The sequence below is a fragment of the Octopus sinensis genome, linkage group LG5, assembly GCF_006345805.1.
Source record: "Octopus sinensis linkage group LG5, ASM634580v1, whole genome shotgun sequence".
NCBI classification, from domain to species: domain Eukaryota; kingdom Metazoa; phylum Mollusca; class Cephalopoda; order Octopoda; family Octopodidae; genus Octopus; species Octopus sinensis.
Genome location: NC_043001.1, coordinates 54,476,245 through 54,496,214, shown reverse-complemented (window position 1 = coordinate 54,496,214; position 19,970 = coordinate 54,476,245). Strand labels below are relative to the sequence as shown.

The 19,970-nt window shown below is 37.7% G+C and overlaps 1 protein-coding gene across 1 annotated transcript in view; it reads right to left on the bottom strand.

Annotated features, from left to right (window-relative positions):
- Positions 1–19,970, bottom strand: part of LOC115211869 (protein Shroom1) — a 102,209-nt gene that overhangs the window by 49,644 nt on the left and 32,595 nt on the right. The window contains exon 2 of the mRNA XM_029780605.2: positions 15,359–15,903. Within this exon, the coding sequence (XP_029636465.2) occupies positions 15,359–15,903 (545 nt within the window). The remainder of the gene's footprint in view (positions 1–15,358; positions 15,904–19,970) is intronic.

The window sequence follows — 19,970 nt, the reverse complement described above, 5'->3', positions numbered from 1 at the left end:
GAATTTCATTCACAAGACTTCGGCCGATACGAATCTGGTAAAAGACACTTGCCAAGGGTGTTACGCAGTTGGATCGAACATCACACTATATCATTGTTATTTACTTTATCACTCTTTTAACTAAGATTTAAGAATGTAGCTAATTATTACATTTACTGCAGTATTTCACTTCTTTTATTTTATTGACTCCAGAAAATGAAATGGAACTCGAAACATAAAGCAGTATAAATAATAACAGCTTAGCTTTTAGAATCATTGTTATAGAAAGGCATTTAATGCATACTTTTTATCAAGCCCCTAGATATGAAATGCAATGTCGACATTGGCATTCGATCTCAGAAGTCAATCTGTCCGACGTTCTATTACTTCAGCCTTCATCAACGATAAAAAGCAATAGAATCATTTCGAATCATCAGTGTAGATGACATTGACTCGAGGTTAGCATCTGAATATGAGTTATTATGAATATCTCATCTGATGTATCTCAAATGAAACTAGGCATGGCGCGCAATGCTAAAATGTGTAGGACATCACAGTACTTAAAAATTTAATTTAAAAATTTTTTTTCCTATAGTCAGGAAGAAAAGATAGTGGCCATGACCCTGTAACGATAGGATCTCAGAGACTGGTGGGTGGGAAACGGAAATATACAATCAAACCAGAAATTGGCTTGGAACCTTGCAACAGAGTGGACTCTGTAAAGGCGACACAAGTTGCCCGGTGGTAGTATTAGAACAGTTAAGTTTTCCAGCTGAGTAGACCTCAGCGTAATTTGAACTCAGAACGAAAAGAGAACTAATGAACCTACGTGAAAACAATAACTACTAAAATACCAACATAGCGTAAGTTATGAATAAATGTGTGGATTCATATCTATAAATACATAGTGTTTCTTATATCTCTAAGGACTGAATTCTTTTCAAGGATGCAGTTACTGCAGACAAGAATGTCATTTATTGCATCATGTTTTTAACAAATCTCACTTTCTTGAGCAATTTTTTGTATTTAAAAATTTTTCCTAATAAAACACTTCGGTTTTGTAGAAGGTCAGCAGCTAATCAGGGCTGAAGTCACGTGAGAGGCGTGGCTGTGCTTCCCAACCTCATGGGTCCGGGTTCAGTCCCACACTGTGGAATGTTGGGTAAATATCTTCCACCACAGCCTCGGGCCGACCAAAGCCTTGTGAGTGGATTTGGTAGACGAAAACTGAAAGAAGCCCGATGTGTGTGTGTGTGTGTGTGTGTGTGTGTCCATGTTTGTCTCCCCACCCCCCATCACCGCCTGACAACCGGTGTTGTGCTCGATTCAAAACCCTTTTGGATAGAAAAAGTAGAACGTTGCCTTCGACTTTTTCTGTTCAATATTTACATAGGGCAACGAGCTGACAGAATGTCTAGTACGCCGGGCGAAATGCTTAGCGGCATTTCGTCCATCACGTTCTGAGTTCAAATTCCGCCGAGGTCGACTTTGCCTTTCAACCTTTCGGGGTCGATAAAATAAGTACCAGTTGAGTACTGGGAGTCGATTTAGTTGACTTACTCCTTCCCCGAAATTGCTGGCCTTGTGCCAAAATTTAAAACCAATATTTACACTCTATTATTTCTAGTTTTATCTATTTCGAAGTCTATGATTAAAAACGAATTATTTCTCACCCCTTGAAGTTTCTAAATTTTTTTTTGTGATGCAAAAGTTGAGTTTGAAGTTAGAATAAACACTTTTAAGCTGACCTCTATGTGGAATATGTTGCCAGGGTGAGTATTCCAGAAGGATAATGTTCTAAGTAAGCAGGACTGGACGAAGCGTTTAATGCGTGGCATGGGTAGTGGAACATAAAAGTAATAGATTGCAGGTGTACCGAGTGGTCTTAGGTAAATGTGATACGCAACTATTAAGAGACTGTGTCGCTCTATTGCCTTTGTTATATTCACTGTATACAATGGAAACAATATTGTTAGCATTTAAAATGTTGGCGATTGTGAAGGGCTTAACTGTATCAAGTTGTTGTTTCATTTCCAGATCAAACTTTGCTGGAACCACTTTTACCTTTCATCCTTCTTAGCCGATAAATAAGTACCAATAGTAGACTATTGTTAATCAGGCCAACTGCATCTCTTTACTGAAACTCACATGAACAAATTTCGTAAGCAGAAATAATTACTACTTGTGTCAAATGCAGCAACTTTCTTTTTAAATAATCTACGCCAGCGACATCTGTGAAGAAGTATTTGGCTGAAAAAACTTTAATAAATCCTTTGTCTGAAGTAGTCTTCGTCTGAAACAACTTTGAAGCAACATTTATCTAAAGAAATAACTTCGAAATAACCTTCGTCTGAAACAAATTTGAAATAACCTTCACTTGAAGCAACTCCCAAAAAACTTTCGCTTCTGTCAGTTTTGAAACAATCTATATTTGAAGCAACGTTAAAGCACCCAACTCAACCGACACACGAAGCAACCTATATATGAATCATCACTGAAGAAACAAACGCCAGAATCAACTTTGAGGCTTCCGATAACTGGAGGAACATAAAGTCTCTAATACCTTATCTTACAGTTACACTCAAATAAAAGGTCAAACATTAAAAAATAACTATTGGCAGAAATTTTAGTAAATTTAATTTAATAATTTACAAGATAAGATTTTGACATTCATTTTGAAAATAATTGAAATATTATTTCTGAAAATCTGCAATTATCAGCTGTTCCTAAATCAGAAAGTCACGATCCAAAATTAATGTCGCATCATTGCTATTTTAGAATTTCTAGTTTTCTTGTGCATGATAACGTAATTGCTGATAATGTTCTGTAATAAGGATAAAGAAGTAAGCTGCAAGCGAAGCGAAAGCACGTTTGGTTCATGTTACTTTATGTACGTATATCATCCATATTCAGGAGAAAGGTATCAACGTCATACAGCTTCAATTCAACATATAGCCACATGTTTACACAAAACCATGAAATGTTGAATTTAAGTAGAAATGAGTTTAAATGAGTTTAAAGTAAGATGTGTGATATTGTTGCATCTCTCATTTCGCTTTCGGTTCAAATCATACCACGGTCAAGTTAGACTTTTATTTTAAAAGAATTGATAAAATAAAGTACTAGACAAGTACTAGGATCGGTAAAATTTTCTGCTTCTTGTACCCATGATTCCGTTGTGTGCCGGACAAAATATCTTGTGGTGCATAATCACGTCCTATTATAGTTTGAGTTCAAGTCTTGTCGAGGTCAACTTGAACTTTTCATTCTTCTGTAACCGAAGAAATTCGGGATCAGTAGTAAAATATTGATTTCAAATTTCGGTACAAGGCCAGCAATCTCAAGACAAGGGTAAGTCGATTCCATCGACTCCAGAACTGAACTAGTACTTATTTTATCGATCCCGAAAGAATGACAGGCAAAGTCGACCTCGGCGGAATTTGATCTCGGAACACGAAGACAGACGAAATGCTTTCAAGTATTTCGCCTGTTGTACTTAACGATGCTTCAAAGCATCGCCTTGTGCCAACATAAGATACCCATTTTTATAAGGTATAAGAGTAGAGCTTTCCTCTTAGGCCAAACTCACATTAACACTTTAAGGTCATCTCTGATCAAGCAGGTAAAGCCTGACATAATCGAAGGCATTTCGGACGTGAATATCCTCTCCCTCTATCACTAATACTTAATTTGTCTTAAGGCAAACATCCACTCCAATAGTCAGCATTTCTAACGGCTTTATTAAATCTACTACTACTACTACTACTACTACTACTACTACTACTACTACTACTACTACTACTACTATTATTATTATTATTATTATTATTATTATTATTATTATTATTATTATTATTATTATTATTATTTTTGTTTTGCCGAGGTCGACTTTATCTTTCATCCTTTCGGGGGTCGGTAAAATAAGTACCAGTTGAACACCGGGGTCGATGTAATCGACTCATTGAACGGCACACATCCATTTCCAAGTAAGTTTATCTTATATACATATACATTCTTTTATTCTTTTGCTTGTTTCAAACATCTGACTGTGGTCATGCTAGAGCACTGCCTTAAAAGGATGTAGTCGAACAAATCGACCCCTGGGCCTATTTTTTGTAAGTCTAGTATACATTCTATCAGGTCTTGCGCCGAACCACTAAGTTACGAGGACGTAAACACACCAACATCAGTTATCAAGCGATGATGGGGGTACAAACACAAACACAAAGACAGACACACATGAATATATACATTTATACATACATATAAATATTCAACGAGCTTCTTTCAGTTTCCATCAACCAAATCCGCTCACAAGGCTTTGGCCGGCACGTGGCTATAGTAAAAGACACTTGGCCAAGGTGTCACGCAGTGGGACTGAACCCGGAACCATGTGATTGGGAAGCAAGCTTCTTACCACACAGCCACTCCTGCGCCTAGACACCCGCACACGTATATGTATGTATGTATGTATGTATGTATGTATGTATGTATGTATGTATGTATGTATTTATGTATTGCTTTGATTTCCCTTGGGTCCTCAGTTTTTGATTGTATTGTACAAGCCTCGTTGTGACATACCTGTACTCTTGGGCATTTTAAGACCTGACGGAACCCATTCCTCTTGATATGATCATTATCAATTCCTTTCAGAAGGAGAGAGAGAGAGAGCGAAAGAAAAAAGAAAGAAAGAAAGAAAGGAAGAAGAAGAAGAAGAAGAAGAAAAGAAGAAGAAGAAGAAGAAGAAGAAGAAGAAGAAGAAGAGAAGAAGAAGAAGAAAAGAAGAAGAAGAAGAAGAAGAAGAAGAAGAAGAAGAAAAGAAGAAGAAGAAGAAGAAGAAGAAGAAGAAGAATCAAGTTCAGCAGAGGACCGGAATTATATCAACTTCAGAGGAATTAAAGGCAAAGTTAACTTCAGTGGCATTTGAACTCAGAGCGCGGCAAGCCGGAACGAATGCGGCTAGGCAAGCTATCCGACAGCCATTTTTTGTCTAACAGTTTCACTCACAAAATATTGGGCAACTCGAGCAGGTTATGGTAGCATATAAGCATTTGCCTTAGGTGCCACGAAGCCTTCCGAGCCTTGAACTTTGCGCTCAAGAAGCTAACCACTTTACTATGTCAGTGACCGTTTTGGGAATCAAGCTGATGGTCTCCCAGCATCTAACATAATTTTTTTTTTCCGAACCGAATATTTATTTCTAATTGACTTATTTAATGCTCCCTGCCCTAAATGTGTTAAAACACGCACACACACACACACATTTGCATGTATCTGTAGGCATGTATGTATAGCCCAACTATCATAACCTTATAACTAAAGGTTGCCAGTACTACAGAAGATAAACACTATTTACTAACAATCCTTCACCTTCTCAAGTTTCCGTTGGTCGGTTTTATTTACTTGTATATTTATGTATTTATTTATCTATTTATTGCGTGTCTAATTCATTCTAATATCTAAATATTGGCGGCAAATTAGGAAACCTCATGAAAATGTCACGTTAACATTAGAACAACATTCATACGTCATGAACTCCAGCCAAGATTCCCTTTCGATCCACACACACGCACAAATACAGACATACATGCAGACATATACACAAATATACAGTCAAAGATGTAGACCCGTCAAACGCGGGTCCACACACACACACATTAGTGCTAACACACTATCTTAAAGATAGTGTTTTGGGCAGTATGAAGTGCACACACACGCATACACTCCTGTATGTACAAAAACATATACATATACACGCATATAAATATATCGATGGCGAATCCCCCAAAACAAACAAAAACAAAAATAATTTCGATGACTTAAGTTCACGATCAAAATTATTAATTTGATTTCAAAAATAAATAAAAAAAGTTAACTTCAACGTTTCGGAATTAGTCCTTCTTCGAAAAAAAGCGGAAATATAATCGAAAATGCTAATGTAAAGCTTGTCCGAAATTTGAAGGAGTGAGTGAATAATTTTCGAGGACAGAAGAGCGAATGCGAGTGCGAGGTTATAGGTCTATCTCTGTATGTTTCGTGTAGGTGTTTGGAGGGTGTGAAAAATTAGTTTCTCATATATATATATATATATATAATATATATATATATATATATGTGTGTGTGTGTGTGTGTGTGTGTGTGTTGTGTGTGTGTGTGTTTGTAAGTTTCCTGCCGGAGAGTCTATCAATGAAAAAGTGTGCATTTTTATTTGTTGGTGTATAGAGGTGTGATTGTGTGTCAGTATATTTATATATAGACACAAACATTCGCCTACACGTACACGTGCGCGCGCGCACGTACACATACACACACAACAGTTTGTGCGTTTATTTGTATATATGTGTTAGTGTGGGGGTATCAGTCTTTTTGTGTAACTGTAAATGTATTTTCATAGTGCGTGTGTGTGTGTGTGTGCGTACGTGCAGATGAATGTTTGTTTGTATGTGTATATAGATATAATGACACACAATCACACATCTAAGCGGGGTGTTACAACGTCATCTGCGGCTATGGACTAGCTTGGTGTATATTGTCCTCACCTGGTAAGGGTCGGCAATAGATGGGCCATAAGGACATTTAGTGTGGTTCTTTTCTAAATGATTTTCAGATAGTCTGTATTTATGGGTCAACCTTTTCGTTTACGATTTACATATTTTAGTATGTAAGACGTACTATAGATGTATATCATAGGCAAAAGTAAAACAAAAAAAAATCAAAAGTAGGTCATTACAAAAGAAGTTTCTGATACGCCGGTGAACCATACAAGGAGCCTCTATGTGGTCGTTCGATCAGCTAGAAATAGCAACCAAATCATAAACTACCATCATAGAAAAGGACATATTGGGAAGATGTGGTCATGGATTCCTTGCTCTTAGGAAAAAGACGAGATGGTTACAACTGGAATGTCTGTTCAATGAGGGTTGGTTTAAGACTAAACAAGAAGAGAAAGATGAAGATGAACAACAACGATAACGAGAACAACAATAACCTGAAACACCCCTCTCTCCTCTTACCATCTTCCAGACTATCTTAAAAGCCTCAGGTTGCACACTAACTTCTACAATTCAATCCTTCCTCCCTGGAGCGACAACTCACAAGAATTCCCTTCTTGCCCACATTTTTTCTGCAGTCGTAGACCTCCAAGTGTTTAAATCAGTGGTTCTCAACCATTTTTTTTTTATCTATGGACCCCCTTTATTCTGGTGGATCCCCATAGCCATTTGGTGTTTATAAACTAGTTACATAGACACTTCTTTCAAAATTTCTATTTTGTTTATTACACATTCCCTTATGTAGGCTGAACGATGTAAAATGTCAATGGAAGAAACCTAGCTGTTTCTTGCAATAAATACATCTAAAGCAATGTACACTGTGGCCCCAGTGTACATTTTGATTGTGTGTCCCCATCCCACCCTTACCCCAAATCTTATATGGACCCCGGTTGAGAATCACTGGTTTAAACAGAACATCAGCCCTTTCAATGTTGGCAATCTGGGAAGATCTGAAAAGATATTGAACACAATCCTCTCTTTTTGACAAAATTGAACTATTGAAACAAAATTAAAAAAAAACCCCGATATTTCTACGCTTGGCTGAAAATGAAGTGTCGAAAATATTGGGATAAAGGTACAGAAAATAACTGAAAAAAAAATGAATAGAAAAAATGCAATGATGAAAAGCAAACGTACATGAGTGCAACGTTGCTAATTTTAGGCTGTAAAGAAGAAACAAAAGGAAGTTAATCCCTAGCTACGACCTTTGTATTTTTGATTCTGGCTGCTTGGAAATTTTAGGTGCTGTCGAGCATTTCCTTTCTCCGAGTAAATTGGACAAGGCTTATACAATTTAAATGCCTATACATAACCTCAAGGCTTTCAAAGAAGAGGATGACTATGTAAAAACAATTAGATCGAACACCATATTCGACTGGTATACATTTTAGTGACAAGAGGATAAGTAACGAAGACAAGATATGAGCCCAAAATGTGACCTGATGCGCTCCATTGTTTCTATTCTCTACCTTTCGTACACTTAATACTTTTTCTAATTCTGACACAAAACCAGTAAGTCTGAGGAGAAGTCCATTACATCGAACTAGTGTTCAACTGGAACTAACTTTATCGACTTTGAAAGAACGAAAGGCAAGTTCAGTCTCGGTGGAATTTGAACTCAAGACGTAAAAAGCAAGAAGAAACTCCGCCATATTTTTTGTCCGACGAGCTAACGATTTAGCCTGATCGCCACCTTCGTTTATCTATTGATAATGACGTCAGATAAATAAGATGATTTGCTGTTTTCCAAGAATTATTTTCTTTTATCAATTGAATATTAGTTGTAAATTAAAAATATTTATAATAAATTTAAAGCACCGAGCAGGCAGAATCGTTAGCACGCACTGCAAAATGCTTAGCGGCATTTCGTCCATCTTTACGTTCTGAGTTCAAATGCTGTCGGGGTCGACTTCGCCTTTTATCCTTTCGGAGCCTATAAAATAAGTACCAATTGAACACTGGAGTAGATGTAATCGACTTATCCCCAATCCTGAAATTGCTGACCTTGTGTCAAATTTTGAAATATAAATTACTTGGATATTATTCTAAACTCCATGAAGTAAGAGTCATTAAAGCACCGAACAACATGCCTGGTAATATGTGTTCCGGCACTTTAATTTCAAAGTTCGAATCCCTCCAATGTTAGCTTCACCTGTCGTCTTTTCGGAGTCGATAAAAGTATTCGGCAAATACTTTTATGCTGCAACCATTGAGCTTCCGCTGTGTCACCAGTGTGAAGGTTGAGAGAATGGCTGAGTCTGATTACATCTACATAGACACTTAAACAAGAACGACGGCTTTGGGTATGTTGCCACTAGGTCTCGTTCGATTGCGAATGATAGCAGAGCTTATTTTTAAATTCAGTTCCGTTCTAATGTGACTTCATTATTACTAATGTGACTTCATTATCTTAAGAGAAAACGAAACATGATATTACAAAAGGAAAATAATATTACATGGGACAGGGACAAAGGCGGCGAGCTGGCAGAAACGTTAGCACGCCAGGTGAAATGCTTAGCGGTATTTCGTCTGCCACTACGTTCTGAGTTCAAATTCCGCCGAGGTCGACTTTGCCTTTCATCCTTTCGGGGTCGATTAAATAAGTGCCAGTTACGTACTGGGGTCGATGTAATCGACTTAATACCTATGTCTGTCCGTGTTTGTACTCTCTGTGTTTAATCCCTTGTGGGTAGTAAAGAAATAGGTATTACATCGACCTCAGTGCGTAACTGGTACTTATTTAATCGACCCCGAAAGGATGAAAGGCAAAGTCGACCTCGGCGGAATTTGAACTCAGAACGTAGCGGCAGACGAAATACCGCTAAGCATTTCGCCCGGCGTGCTAACTTTTCTGCCAGCTCGCCGCCTTTGTCCCATGTCACATGTAATATTCCCTTTTGTAATATCGTAGTACTGTCACGTAAAGTCAATATTTTTCTGTTATATAACAAGTTAATAAATATATCAAAATATTTTAAAATGTTTTCAAACAGAACAGTAAAATGGTTTGTCTTCATAAATTAAAACTGCACAAAGTGTTCCATTTTTGTTTTCTAATCTTCCGTTAAGCAATAAAATCGCTTGTTTTGCTCTCAATATAACAGCCATTTTAAAAGTTACAGTAACTATTTTTTCGTGTTAGAATAAATCTGGTAACTGTGAGCACGCAACTATGAGTAACTAAAAAAATGTTTTATTAGGGTAATAGAGGAATAGTAATAAACTACAAGAACTCGTTAAGGCAACAAGGGAATAGTAAAAAAAAAACAAACTAACAAACAAAACAAAAAAAGCAACTTAATTAGGGAAATGCATAGATACATATATGTATGTATGAATGTATATCTCCTATTATAGAAAACAAAAAAAAGCCCCTAGAAATTGTGGTAATAGGGGAATGGTGAAGAAAAAGAAATAAACTAAACTTAGAAACAACGAGCAGCAGATAAGATTTCAACTGAATGATGGGAGGAAGGGGCAAAATACACCCAAGAAATTTTCATTTTCGTTCATGAGATTGTTTTGCTTAGTTATTCATTTGCTTATATACTTCATCGTTTCTATCGTCGTGTGTGTGTGTGTGTGTGTGAGAGAGAGAGAGAGAGAGAGAGAGAGAGAGAGAGAAGAGAGAGAGAGAGAGAGAGAAAGAGAGAGAGAGAGAGAGAAAGAGAGAAAGAGAGAGAAAGAGAGAGCTGCGACTTCAAAAAAGAACCCATCTATTAATCTTGATATCAAAGAAGCAGTTATTTTTGAACAAGAGACTTAGCAGAAGTTTTTCTTTTTTTTTTAAAGAGGGTTACTATATCATATATCAAAACATTGTAAAAATGCATAGATTCTTTTCCATTTGTATGAGAACTGAAAACTTTCATCAGTAAGATAACGTATTAGAAAAAATGTATTATTTGAATGCTAGGTAATTTTTTTCCCTCTTTATAAATGTTATTTACTTAACGGTGAGCAATATTTATATTATTTCTTAGTCTGGGCAGGCAGCAAAAAGCCCATAACATTTTTGTTTTTGTTTTTTTCGAGATATTTTTTTTCAGCATTGTTATATGGCCAAGAAATTTACTACACCACCACGTCGTACCAGATTTAATTCCACTGTGCGACCCTAACCCTTTCAGCAAGTGCCTTCTACTATAGCCTCGAATCAACCAAGGTACTGGTTGTGACATTTTATCTGATGGAACTATTCAAAAGCCGAACTTGAATGTGGAACCATGAAATGGCGAACTGAGCGTGTTAAGCACACGACCATTTCGAAGAAAAGTCTCTAAAAAGAAAGAAAATTTAGAAAGTAGCGTGGGTGTTTTGCCGCCTACGTAGCGTAAGAAATAATGTAAATATATACATACGTGTATTTACAACATATGTACTTTCTCTTTACTGTTTTTTTCCTTTTTTATTCTGAGTTAATTTTGACCGGCCAAATGCTTGGTAGCAAGCTTGAGGAGGAAAACATCTTGTTTTGTCTATCATACTTTAAATCTTAAGGTCTTGCAGATTTTTATTGTCTCGGATATCGTGACCATTCGTTACGTATAAATTAAGAGTTGCATTCTGCCCCTAATCGCTCCAGACGGGTTGGTACGTATCCTGTTGCTTCAAAGACAACAATAAGCATGAAACTGAAAATGTATCTTGGGTACTATGTGTATATATATATATATATAATATATATATATATATTTATATATATATATATATTTATATATATATATATATATATATAATCTTCGGATTTTTAAAATATGCTAAGCCACTGGTTTTAATTGATTAATATCAATTTCTACCCTTTCATCTCCTCCTCTCTCTCTACACTATACCATACGACATTACACATCACATCATACATACATACACGCGTCCAGACCTTTCATACGCACTACATACTCTCATACACACACGCACCCTTATGTTGGGGCGAAGTCATTTGACCCTGTTATCTCCCCTACTTTCGCTCTCACGTCTGATCTCTGACTTCTGGCCGGAATCAGATCGCCATGTTGAATCGCTAGCTTCTGCATGCATTTTTTTCTCTCCTTGTTTCTCTCCGTGTTTCTTTTCTGTGTATCTTTCTGTTGAAGAGCGTAGGCTCGAAACGTAAAAGACTTGTTTTATTTATATTCCTGAGTGCCATACTAATATATATATATATATATATATATATATATATATATATATACACACATATATATACTCTCGCACCCACACACAATTTTTTATTCTTTGGCTTGAAGGGTTTTCTCGAACAAATCGACCCCTGTACTTATTTTTAAAGCCTAGTACTTATTATATCGAACTCTTTTGCCGAACCCCTAAGTTACGGATGCATAAACACACCAACATCGGTTGTCAAGCGGTGAGGGGGGGACACAGACACAAAGACACACACACACACACATATGACAGTTTCCGTCAACCAAATCAACACACAAGGTTTTTGTCGACCTGAGGCTATAGTAGAAGGTGTCACACAGTGAGACTCAACCTGAAACCATGTGACTGAGAAGCAAGCTTCTTATTACACAGGCACGCATACTCCACTTTCACTTTTTTTCACTTTGTAGTTAGTTGGCTCAAAGGTTAGATCGCCAAAATAACGAACAAAAACGAGAGCAACAAAGTGGGTAAAGATAGCGCTGTGATTTAAAAGAAACTATGTTGGTCAGAGACGGAGGGACAATCGGTATCCAAGAATTTTTTAGGATCTCACATGTCAGTGAGATTGATTCGGTAGATGTACTATGTATTAATAAATAATTGTAAGCCGATGTCTGATTCAAAAAACGTAAGCAAGAAAAGGACTCCGAAGGATATGTATTCGCACAAGGGTAGAGGGTTGTGCAAGGTGTTTGGTGCAGGGTCTATAGGTAAGACACAATACAGACAAAAGAAATTGAGACAGGTGCGCAGAGTGGGGTTGGATGGAGCGAGTGTATGTGGAAAAGCAGTTCAGGGCAGCAAGAGAAATCGTTGACAGAGGGGTAGAAGAGGAAACAAAGGTTTGAAGAAGGGGAGATATACCTGCCTTGCCAATCAGCAAGTGGCTATTTTTATATTTTGAACAGGTATGATTGCGCGTGTAGCAGTAGCATCATCATCAGCAGTAACGTTTGAAGTTAGGTTGATGACAGTAAATAAAGACAAAACAAGAATTCCAGACAACGCAGTTGTGGGCGCTGGGTGCGGCTCACGGAACTTGACAACGTTAGGGTGAAATGTTAAACAAAAGCAGGGACGGGCCTACGGAAGGTGGCCTGAGGGGCACGTACCCTACTCAAGAAAAGAAGTGCGCCCTCCTAAATAATTACGCCCTTTTCTACTGGAATTATATTCCCATCTGATTCGAAAAAGTCCTGGGACCGCGCCTGAAAAGCGTCTCAGTATGTGTCAACTCTGACTAAGAAAAATACATTCATTGATTCCCCATGTTCATATGGAGCATTTTACATTAAGGAGTGGAATGCACAATTTCTCGTGAGTCAGACTGTCTCATGGTCCCAGGAGACTAAATGGAAAAGGTGTTGGAACAGATATGCTGGAACAATCAGTCTGACTCATGGTGTTCGCACTTGCGGATAGCCATCAACGCCTCGATAGCGGTGAGTAGGGATATGGTCTGGAGGCTGAGAACGCCAGAGGTCTCCATCGTCACAGGCTCGATAGTTTGACAGTTTGCTTTTATCAACCTGACGAGCAGCGGAGCCAGGGCTTGTAGCTGAACACACGAAGCTGCCATGGGAGAAGGTGTCACAGCATGTAACATCCCATATTTTCCCTACGTGTAGGAATCCAAGGACTACATTATTCAAAGTATCTTTTTCTGAGTATGATTTAAAGGGAGTATAATTTGAAGGAAATTTGGTTACTATCATTAGTAAGTGCTGCGATTATTTTGGTTCGTAGGTAGTCTGTAATCGAACGATTAAGTGCTTCCCATGATTCATAGTGCATCTGTGGGAAGCATTTCTAGACTGTTATCCTGTGCACATCAATGTTGTGTAACACTCTAAGCATATTGTATTTTTCACTGCCCTCCATATATTTTTGCATATACCAGCTATTACTGTTACTTATTTAGTATCAAATTAGTTCTAATCGAGCAGGTGATCAAGTGATAAATACAATCTCATCTTTTTATTTATTTTTATTTCATTCATATTGTATCTATGACTACAATATCGAGTATCTTCCCATTTTGATCCCTTTGATACCAAACCAATTAAGGTTCCCTCTGATCCCCTGGTATATACTTCCGGCTCTAAAATTATCTAAATTAAAAGCTTTCATCAAAATTTCATGTTAAATTATGTTCCTATCACCATTTTAATAATGACTTAATCATTTTATTATTTTAACAATTAATAGGAACCCCACCGCCAAAAAAAAAAAAAAAAGCAGCAGTCTATTTCATCAAAGATAGCGACAAAAGTGTTAAGATAGTAGGAGTGATTTGAGGAAAATTCGACTGTTCTCTTTAGCATCTTGACTGCGAAGAGTAGTGGTTCTTTTTACACAAACAAACTTCTATTGATTTTTTATAAACTCATCAACGACCCTCAAGATCTAACAACATACTACACTTATAATAAATTTTGTAAGACCCCTCTAAAACTTACTACTTTCCCCTACCATTTTGTAAGAGCACCATTAAGGCAGCGTTAGAACATCCTTTAAGAAACATTGGGGTAGAAGATCAGTTCGTTCTGTAAGTTCTCATGACCGTTCAAATAGAAGATTGATAGTTTTACACCCTTGCTCATTGCTCAAACGTCAACATTCCTTTTCACTTATTCCACGTTTCATTCAAATGCCACAGAAATCTTCAAAGGAAAAATCGGAGGACTGTAATTGGTCGTCCAAGCTGCTAGAAATAGTAGCTAATTCTCCTCACTTCACATATGAGTATATATCAACTGTAACATGAATGTGTGTGAGCGTGTGTGCATGTACACACGCGCGCGCGTGCACCCACCTCCACGCCCACACAGAGCAATGACAGATCTGTAAGTAGTCGCCCAATGGCAATTAAACCCTCTTCAAAACCAACGAAAGAAGATGCATTGATATTTTTGATTACTGTTATATTTAGCAAGATAAAAGTGTGATTTGAGGGAGATCTGCTATTTCTAGCATACTTGGTAGCCACTTACAGGTCTCTGTCTTTGGCTTTGGATATCTGCATGGCATAATTTGAAAAGGTGAACTTTGGCGGGAGAAAGTATATTGATGTTTGAACGGTGGGCAGTTTTGCGAAACTCTAAGCTGAACGTTGTGAAGGCTAGAGCAATGCTGGAAACGTTGCAGAATAAAAGACTTTGTCCAATCAGACCATCGTCATTTACACCCCAACAAGCTTGCATGTGGTTGGTTCACTTCAACCCACTTGACGCCCCATTCTATGGGTGGCCTGCATTTGAGCATGCGCTTGCCAGTGGACTTTACAAATAGCACACACGCACATACACACGTATATATATATATATATATATATATATATATATATATATATATATATATATATATATATATATATGTGTGTGTGTGTGTGGTGTGTGTGTGTGTACACACACATACATACCCACACACGCACATACATACATGCGTATATATATATAAATATATATATATATACACACACATAAATATATATGTAGGGGGAGGGGTACTCTCTCTCTCTCTATATATATATATACATATATATATATATATAGGGGAGGCTTGCTATATATACATAAATATAAGCATACACATGCGCAAAAACACGCACACACACACGGATAGATATAAAACATATATATTTCAGAACATGCACTAACCTTTGTGTTGTTATATGTAGGTGTGTCCGACTGTATGTCAGTAGTATGATCCACAGAATTCGGTAGAGTTTGTGTGTTGCCACTATTTTCTTGAACAGAATATCCGATCACTGGATTGCAAGCCGACCCACTCCTCAATCTGGGTAGAGTAGAGTGAGGGCTGTTGTATAGCATCCTATGTACGGAGGGAGGAACATTCGGTTCACTGGAAACACCAGAAGTATCGTCTGTTAGACTGAGATCATTTAACGACCTGGCCATCTGTGAATCTGGTAACTGTGAGTGCAGGTCATTCTGACGTTGCTGGTTCAATATTGGTAAGACTCTTGACATGCCAGAAACATCCCCGGCACCACGCAGAGAAATCGATCGAGGTTTGACGGGAACGGGTGGTGGCACACGCTTCTTGCGGCCATCTTGATAGCGTGTTAAAGTCATTGATTTCGTTTCCTCCAGTCTCTGGATTCGTTGTTTTACAGAGACCAAACTTTCTTCATCGCTGTCTTCAGCATTTGTCTGGCTTGCTGTCTGCCCAGTTGCCGTTTCTGCAATAGATCAAATTTGAAGAATCATAATAAACAACAATAATGCTAGATAAAATACATTTTAAAAGTTACTGGCAGAACAGGGAAACGACTGGAACGACCGACTATCTTATTAAACTATAACAATGATCATTAACCAGTGAAGGAGCATATACGAAGTCATTTGACCTGTGAGAAATAGCATGCAAATTTCCCACATTTTCCTTAAATCAAATTCCGTTACTTTAAGGGGAAAAAACCTTGTCCTTCAATCTGCCTAAACTACAACCATATCTCTGTGAAATCATATTTTAACGTTTCATGAAAAAAGAAAATTGAATAACGTAAATCTTGATTTTAAAAAATCAGAATGATTATGACGAGAAAGCCTTTGGTCGTAGGCCTAGACGAAATAGCTTGATACAAGGTTGATCAACATGAACGAAAAACTTTTGACAATATAGATATGCATAACTCTATGATAAGAAAAATAAAATAAAATACTGGAATGTCTATAATAGTGTATCTTTGATCATAGGTATACTCAACACGGGTTGATTTGGAGTTTAACAACAACACGATATTTCTCCTTTCTTTTTATCAAAATCCTCTGAGATTCATTTGAAAGGTGAAGTCGACATCGCTGTGAGTTGAACTTACTAGTTGAAAGGCGAACTTAGGAGCTTGTGATGTATTTAGACCAGCACTTTACTGTTACTGTAATTTCCACCGAAATATTGGAATATATGAACCAGAGTCGCATGATTTTGGGGTGCAGGTCACACGATAGCTTGAATGATAATGCTGGAAGTGTCACACGCAATTTCAACAAGAATGGCAGGTAGCAAAAACAGTCGAGTGCCGAACAACAAAATATCTTGTAGTATTTAGCTATGTTCCATTATGATCTGAGCTCAAACTCAGTTGCGGCTGAAACTGTGTTTCACCCTTCTTGTGTTACTGAAAAAACTATCAGTTGCGTACTGAGATCGATTTTATTTGCTCTGTCATCATACCACTGAAAATTTATGGGCAAATATATTTATTATCACAGTTGGTGAACAACAGCGCCATTGGTTATAGATTTGATTGTTTGCTGCATTTAAAATGGCTAGAGTGACAAGGGAGTGTCTGCGAAAGTAGGGCGGAACAAATATTGTAGGGCATATTAGTTCGAAAGTATCAGTTTATTGGTTTGCTCAGTGAAAGACATCGGCGAAAGACGAATACACATACCCATGTTTGTGAGTGTTTACAAGTGTGCATCTATAAACAAAGAACTGCCAACTACTTTCCGTTTTCCAAATATGCTCACACGGCTGTGATCAGCCCTAGGCTACAGTAAAAGACATTCTTCAACTATAAATTACTGCATTCGTACTTAAAGAGAACGACAAAAAAATTTGATTTAGCAATATCTATATTTTAGTGAAGATGTGTCGTTTGGTAGACAGAGGTGCTTAGTTCATGATCATAAGATCTTGGGTTCAATTCTTGGACCAGGCGGCGTGTTTTGTCTTTGAGCAGTAGGCACTTCATTTCACGATACTCCTGTTCACTCTTTTGTAAATGTCTACCGGCCGGTCGCTTGTTCAAGAGTGACAGAGCCAAGAGGGTGTCTACGTCTGCTCGCGATTACACAGGCATCTAAAATGATTAACGATAACATAGCACATGCTACTAAGCCTTGTTCACTGCGTGTGACGGCTGGTTATATTGTACTTTTGTGGTTGTCGTTTAGCTTCAAAGCAACCTCTGATAGAACAAACTTATGGTCAAAGGTGCTTCAGCTGTAACCACATGGCTTATTTTTTGTACTGTATATTGTCCAGTATCTTATTCCCTTTTAAGGCAGCAATGTGTAATTTGAGGAAGTTTGGTTACAATTTTTAGCAACCCGTACGACCGCATAGAGTCACCCCTTTGGTTTAACATCTAGGCTTTTCTCAGTAAATAGTAACAGGAATTTATAGTAGAACTGTCAGCATAACTAGGTCACAGCAACGTCTTGCAGGGTGTTATCTTTACGGTACTCACCTTCATAATTATCATTCGTTAGATAAGTGGACAAAGCTGTACATGGGGGAAATGTAAATAAGCTTTCATTTTTCTGACTCAAATTGAGTAAGCTGCATGGCTCCCTTATTGAAATCTCTAAGCGGTTTAAACGCACAAGTCTTCGATATCCAAGTAGCTAAAAAGTGTCAGCAAAGGGCATTCCAGAGTGATGACCTGAATGCGGTCAGGTCTCCTCAGAATGTAATAAGGGAACGAAACACGTACTCGAGGGAGTTTCTTACCACCATATAGAGACAGTAAATCTATAACCAGGAACCTTTCAGCACCTCCTCGTAGAGACAGTTAATATATATCTTTTATGCGATTATAGAAACCTATCAACCCATGTTACTTGTTACACACGCGCGCACACACCGCACACACACACTCGTACTTGTGTGTGTGTGTGTGTTGCTTGAGTGCGTGTTTGCGTGTGCTTGTGTGTGCATGCGTGCGTGTGGCAAGGGAAAGTGAGTGAGAGAGAGAGAGAGAGAGAGAGAGAGAGAGAGAGTCAGAAAGAAAGAGATATATAATGAGAGAAAGAAAGGGAGAGAAGGATATATTGTGAATTCTAGGAAGTGCATCACGCTTTGGGAAGTCTGGTGTGTCTGGGTTCTATAAGTGTTTTTGATTCTTGACCGAAGGCCATTTAACTTCCACACCACTATTACTATTTTTACAGCATTATACAGCAGTTTAGAATAACGTTAATGTTATTTAACAAGTTCGCCACAGTTGTCGCTTAGACTGATGAGTCATTTATTAATTCTTTTTAGTAACAACGTTAATCTGAAAGGAAATTGAAGGATAGTTGATAAGGTGAAAGAATGCGAACTGCGGCTCGAATCAACTGTTCGTCTTAGAGTTAAGATAGTTCTCTAATAACAAATATATGTTAACCAGACAAAGTCAAGAAAGGCCAGTATGGCGTAGGGAAATGACCCTCGATGAAATAAGGTCGCTGCGCTGACGAAAGAAAAAGTCTACTCGTGTAAAAATTCTACTTAAATACCCTATCCAAACACTGGCACTCACACGCGCACGCGCATGCACTCTCTCTCTCCCCCCTCTCTCTCTCCCTCTCTCTCGCATTTTTATTAACTGACGATACTAAAGGTGTTACTCATGGGCCTAGAATTTGGGGCGAAGATTTGACAAGTGCATTGGCAACAAACGGTAAATAGCGGCACTTGATTAATTCCTATTGTATACTTAATAAGTGAAAAAAAAAAAATTTTAATATACATTTGCGTGTGTGTGTGTATGTATGTATTTATGTATGCATGTATGTATGCATGTATGTATGCATGTATGTATGTGTTTGCATATATATATATATATATATATATATATACACACACACTCACATACATATATACGTGTGTGTGTATGTATGATTGATTGATTGATTGATTCCAGTTTCAGCTCATGAGCTGTGGCCATGCTGGGGCACCGCCATTTATATATATATTCATTACAATATATATATATATTCATTACACACATATATATATATATAATATATATATATATATATATATATATATATATATATATATATATATATATATATATGAATAAATAAAACGTTACACCCACGCGTATATTGATTTCAAATTTTGGCGCAGGGCCAACAGGTTTGGCGAAGGGGACTAAGTCGATTAGATTGGTCCCAGTACTCTACTGATATTTATTCTATCAACTTCGGAAGGATGAAAGGCAAAGTGGAACTCGGCGGAATTTGAAGTCAGAACGTGGAGACGAAATGCCGCTAAGTATTTTGCCTGGCGTGCTAACGATTCTGCGACCTCACCATCTTACGCACGCACACACGTACATTACAAGTACATTATGCGTGCGCGATCCGCATGTGTATTCCTGTGTATATGTACACACGAACATTCACATACACACACACAATCACTCTCTTACAAACGTGTCCACATGGTTAAGGCATTTTTAGGACATCGCCACTGTATCTCAGTCTCGTTCCGCGCTCGCTACTACCCACAACCCACTCTAAACTACTA